Source organism: Hipposideros armiger, unplaced genomic scaffold (assembly GCF_001890085.2).
Source record: "Hipposideros armiger isolate ML-2016 unplaced genomic scaffold, ASM189008v1 scaffold_1219, whole genome shotgun sequence".
In the NCBI taxonomy this organism is placed as follows: domain Eukaryota; kingdom Metazoa; phylum Chordata; class Mammalia; order Chiroptera; family Hipposideridae; genus Hipposideros; species Hipposideros armiger.
Genome location: NW_017732569.1, coordinates 8297 through 12833, shown reverse-complemented (window position 1 = coordinate 12833; position 4537 = coordinate 8297). Strand labels below are relative to the sequence as shown.

General features: G+C 37.7%; 1 gene segment (V, D, J or C); it reads left to right on the top strand.

Moving 5' to 3' along the window:
• The window catches only part of LOC109376833 (immunoglobulin kappa variable 1-12-like), a 25743-nt gene extending 21681 nt beyond the window's left edge, over nt 1-4062 (top strand). The window contains 1 exon segment of the V gene segment in view: nt 2960-4062. Within this exon segment, the coding sequence occupies nt 2960-3270 (311 nt within the window).
• The last annotated feature ends 475 nt before the right edge of the window (nt 4063-4537 follow it).

Sequence of the window (4537 nt, the reverse complement as noted above, 5' to 3'; positions counted from 1 at the left end):
CTTAGTATTATTAGCCACTGAGTTTTTGAGTGGTTCCTTACAAATGATTATTGTGTACAATCAGACTAATACAATATTTACACATCTGCATGTAGAGACAGACAATTTCACTAAAACTTATTTTAAGTATTAAAATAATACTTAGGGGTCCATTTATTAGGAGGCACAAAAACATAAAAAAATGTTTTAATACTTGAATAAAAAGAATAAAATTTACATCATTAATGAGAACATCTAAGATTATCCATGTATAGCAGTAATTACAGTAATAATGATAATTTTATACATCATATGGACTTCTTGAAAATGATTACCTAAAAATTTCATCAATACACTTATACATCTGCATATGTATATATTTGATACATACATGTGGATATATACTTTTTGATGATTAATGTAATTACTTTATGGGTTAAATGGGTTAATATGACTGCAGTTACTACCCATTAAAAATTGGTGTCCAGGACCATATATAGTACCTTATCTGCCTCGAGGCATTTTCTTTATAACCTTTGTTTGTAAATCACCCAGCAACTTCTGTCCTCACTTGAAAATATATTTTAAGTGGAAGTCCAAAGGTATAAATGGATATATTTTTCCTACTGCAAAAAATTGTATTCTTACAGCCTATAGAAGCCCTCCATCTGTATGTCCACAATCATGCTATGAGTTCCAGATATGAGATATTACTTACCTGATTTTTAAAAATTTATGGTGAAATCTACTTGAGATCTGACATAGGTCATAGGTCTTGTGATTTATAGAGAAAATAAGTAAATGGAACTGTTAATAAACAAGCACAGAATAGACTGAAAGGCTGAAAAATTAATTCATGGGCAATACCACTGATCTTCAAATATTATGTAAAGGATACCATCAGTCTTCTCTTGAGGGAAGTATATCAGAATCTCATGGAAGGGCAAGTATGAAGTTTGATCAGATTTACTTAATAGTATACTTTAAGGTCTCTCTAGCATTTGTTTAGCAAGAGTTGCAATGTCTCTAAAATATTGACTGAGTGGTTACTCTGGCCTTTTTTGCTAATCAGAGGACAAAATTTCATTTAGAAATACATACTCAATATGTTAAAAATTTTAGACTTCTTTTTAGGTAAAATTTTCTCATATTTGATAGATAATTGATACTGAAGAACTTGGAGAAAATGGGAACAAATTAACAGGTTGTTATTTAGCCAAAACTGACCAAGAGTGAAACAAGTCAACCTATGTCCTAATGAATTTTAACACAGAGCCACACTGCATGAACCATTAGGATATAGATTCCTCCATCTCTTCATTTTCCAGGTAAAGAAGAGACATAGAAACTTAGAAAAAATTTTACCAAGTATGAAATATTCACTAGTCAGATACCTGGGAATGAAAAACAAACAAACAAACAAACAAACAAACAAACAAACAAACTGAGAGCTTTAAGTTGCAGATTATTTCAGGTGTTTCCTTATGTTTATAAATTATTTCTGGAGCTGGGAAAAATTTGTGCTTGAGATTTGTTAGAGAATTACACTAGACTGATGTCACATCACTTATATACCCAAGGGTGCTTTGGAATATAAGGGTGCACAGCAGTATGTAAAATTCAAGGGTTATATCTGATGATCACTTTGGAAGGAGATAACTAATTCAATGATATAGCCTTCTGGGTTTACCAAATTACCAGACTTAGAAGAAGTAAGGCTAAAAGGCTGGACACAGTTTTTTGGGGGAGCACTATAATTGGAGCTTTCAAAAAGGGACAAGATTGAAAACAATGGCTTCCCAAGCGAATGTTAATCTAAGGGCTATTGCTGAGCAGAAGGTTCTCAATAATTGGATGACACATAAGTGTCAGACAGTTACTGCTATGGTCTGATTGTTTGTGTCCAACCTCCCCCTTTATCACCTGCCCCACCACCCAATTCATAAGTTGAAATCCTAAACCATAATGTGATTTTACTAAAAGGTAAGAGGTTATGTATTTGATTAGGTCATGAAGGTGGATCACTGGTGAATGGGATCAGTGCCTTATAAAAGAGACCCCACAGAGCTCCCTGGCTGCTTCTACCATGTGAGGACACAGCCAGAAAACTGTCTGTGAACCAGAATGTGAGCCATCAGCAGACACCAAATCTGCCAGCAACTTGAGCTTGGGATCCACAGCCTCTAGAATTGTGAGAAATATATTTCTGTTGTTTACACATATATAAAAAAATATACAAAAAATACCCAGTATAAGGTATTTTTGTTATAGCAGCCCAAACATGCTAAGAAAGTCACTTTTCCAAGCTTTCCCTGTGAGTCAAATGAACAAACGTCATGACATTAGCAATGACAGTTCATGCAGAGCCCAGGGGTATGGATGTCATCTAACTGAGGCTGATGAGGTAACTTGCATGTGTTCGGTGATTGAGTCAGTTGGATATGAGAGAAGATATGATGACTGATTTCAGCAGATAGGTGTTTATTATCATGGATTAGGAAGATTAAAAATGGAGAGAAAGGCCACATGAACAGGCTCTGGCAACTCAAAGTTCTAATCCCTCAAATACATTAGTGTTTTCTGTGATTAGAAAAGCTATTGCCATGACAACAGCAATCTAGAGATTCAGAAAGCTGTGTCCACCAGAACGTGTTGCCTGGCCACGACCCACTTCAGCAAACTGAGCACCTGTGGTCATGCATGTACCCCCACCTCCCTCACTCTGTTCTGAAAACCACTCATCAGGAATGCATTTGATGGGCAGAGTCTTAATCACATCTCCGATCAAGACTTTCAAGGCAATGTGGTTTAGCCTTTTCAGAACCTCAAACACAGAAAAACCTGAAGAAACACAAAGGATGAAAACTACAAGGAAGCTGCTTCACAATAATTGAATGAGTCATGAATACATTTATGTATGTTAAATAATTTTCNACATCATTAAGAGTACGGATGTTTGTTTTCATGTTTCCATTCTCAGGAGCCAGATGTGATATCCAGATGACCCAGTCTCCATCCTCTCTGTCTGCATCAGTGGGAGACAGAGTCACCATCACTTGCCGGGCCAGTCAGAGCATTAGCAATTACTTAGCTTGGTATCAGCAGAAATCAGGGGCAGCTCCTAAGCTGCTGATCTATGATGCATCCAATTTGCAAACTGGTGTCCCTTCAAGGTTCAGTGGCCAAGGATCTGGGACAGATTTCACTCTTACCATCAGCAGCTTGCAGCCTGAAGATTTTGCAACTTATTACTGTCAACAGCGTAACAGCTGGCCTCTCACAGTGTTATAAGCCTGAACACAAACCACGAAGCAGACAGCTGAGAGTCGGCTGCCCCAGTTATTCCTCTTGCGTCTCCATCGGCTGAGAGCATTTCTCAGATGCACCCACTCTTTGATGGTGACTGGAGGTTTTGGTAGAAGTGGCCAGGGATGGTTCTCTGCACCCTAACTCTCTTTGACTCTACTCAGCCTCGATTCACATACAATGCATCTCCTAATTTCATAAGGAACAGAGATCATCACACCTGAGCTTTCTGGGTTACAGTATCAGTCAGAATTCATAAAGTAAAAGAAAACCACTCTGGGAATTCCAAACAGAAATTGCTTAGTATATAGAATGACTTACTAAAGTACATTGTTTCAAAGGCCTAGGGAAGTAACAACAAAGGAAGCAAAGAGTGGCAATGTGGGATTCCCTGGTGATTCCCCAGAGACCAGAGAAAATACCCTGTTGGAGACAGAGGCTGTCTACCATGTGGTCCCCAGACCTGTGGGGGAAGCCCAGGAGTGATGCTCTCAGCTCACCAGTGATTCTCCAGTCCTCCACTCTGCCTGCAGAAAATGATGGAGAGTATTGAACTCTTGTCCTTGGACTCCCAAATGTCAGGGAGGGCCCCTCACTGAGCAATTATATGCTAAACCATAGAGGGCAAAGGGGTTCTGAGATGTGTGCTTCCACTTGGGAGCGCGATGATGGGGAACTGACAGCAGACAGGCTAGGTGGTCATTCTCTTTACATCTCTCAAAATTTTGCCAGTTACAATAAACTTGGATGTGCTTCCAACCATCATCATCAAGCCTGGATTCATACAGGAAATGTTTTTTAAGTATTTAAGAAAATCGAAAAATGAGGGAACCTTTTTACATACATAGATATAATTTGACAAAAAATGGAAGCTTTTTTTGATTAAAAAATAAAAAATTAAGTGTGTATGGAGCTTTTTTTCTCTTCTACATGAAAATGTCTTGCTGTTCAAAATTTTCCCAAGAACCAGAGCATCACTGACATCCCCTGGGAGCTTATTATAAATGCAAAACAGCAGGTTTCACCTTACAACTTCTTTTGAGGATCTTCATTTTAACAAGGCTTCACTTGTGTGTATAAGGTTTAAGATGCTGTGTTGTAGAGGACATTTATTTCATTGAAATGGGCTTTTGCCCCCATTTCCTTTCCAGAAATTCTATTTAGATGTAGATGTTGAAAACACATTCCCCTGTATTTTCTAATTACTACAAAAATAAATCATAAGCACACTTTAATTTTTTAGTTATTGAAA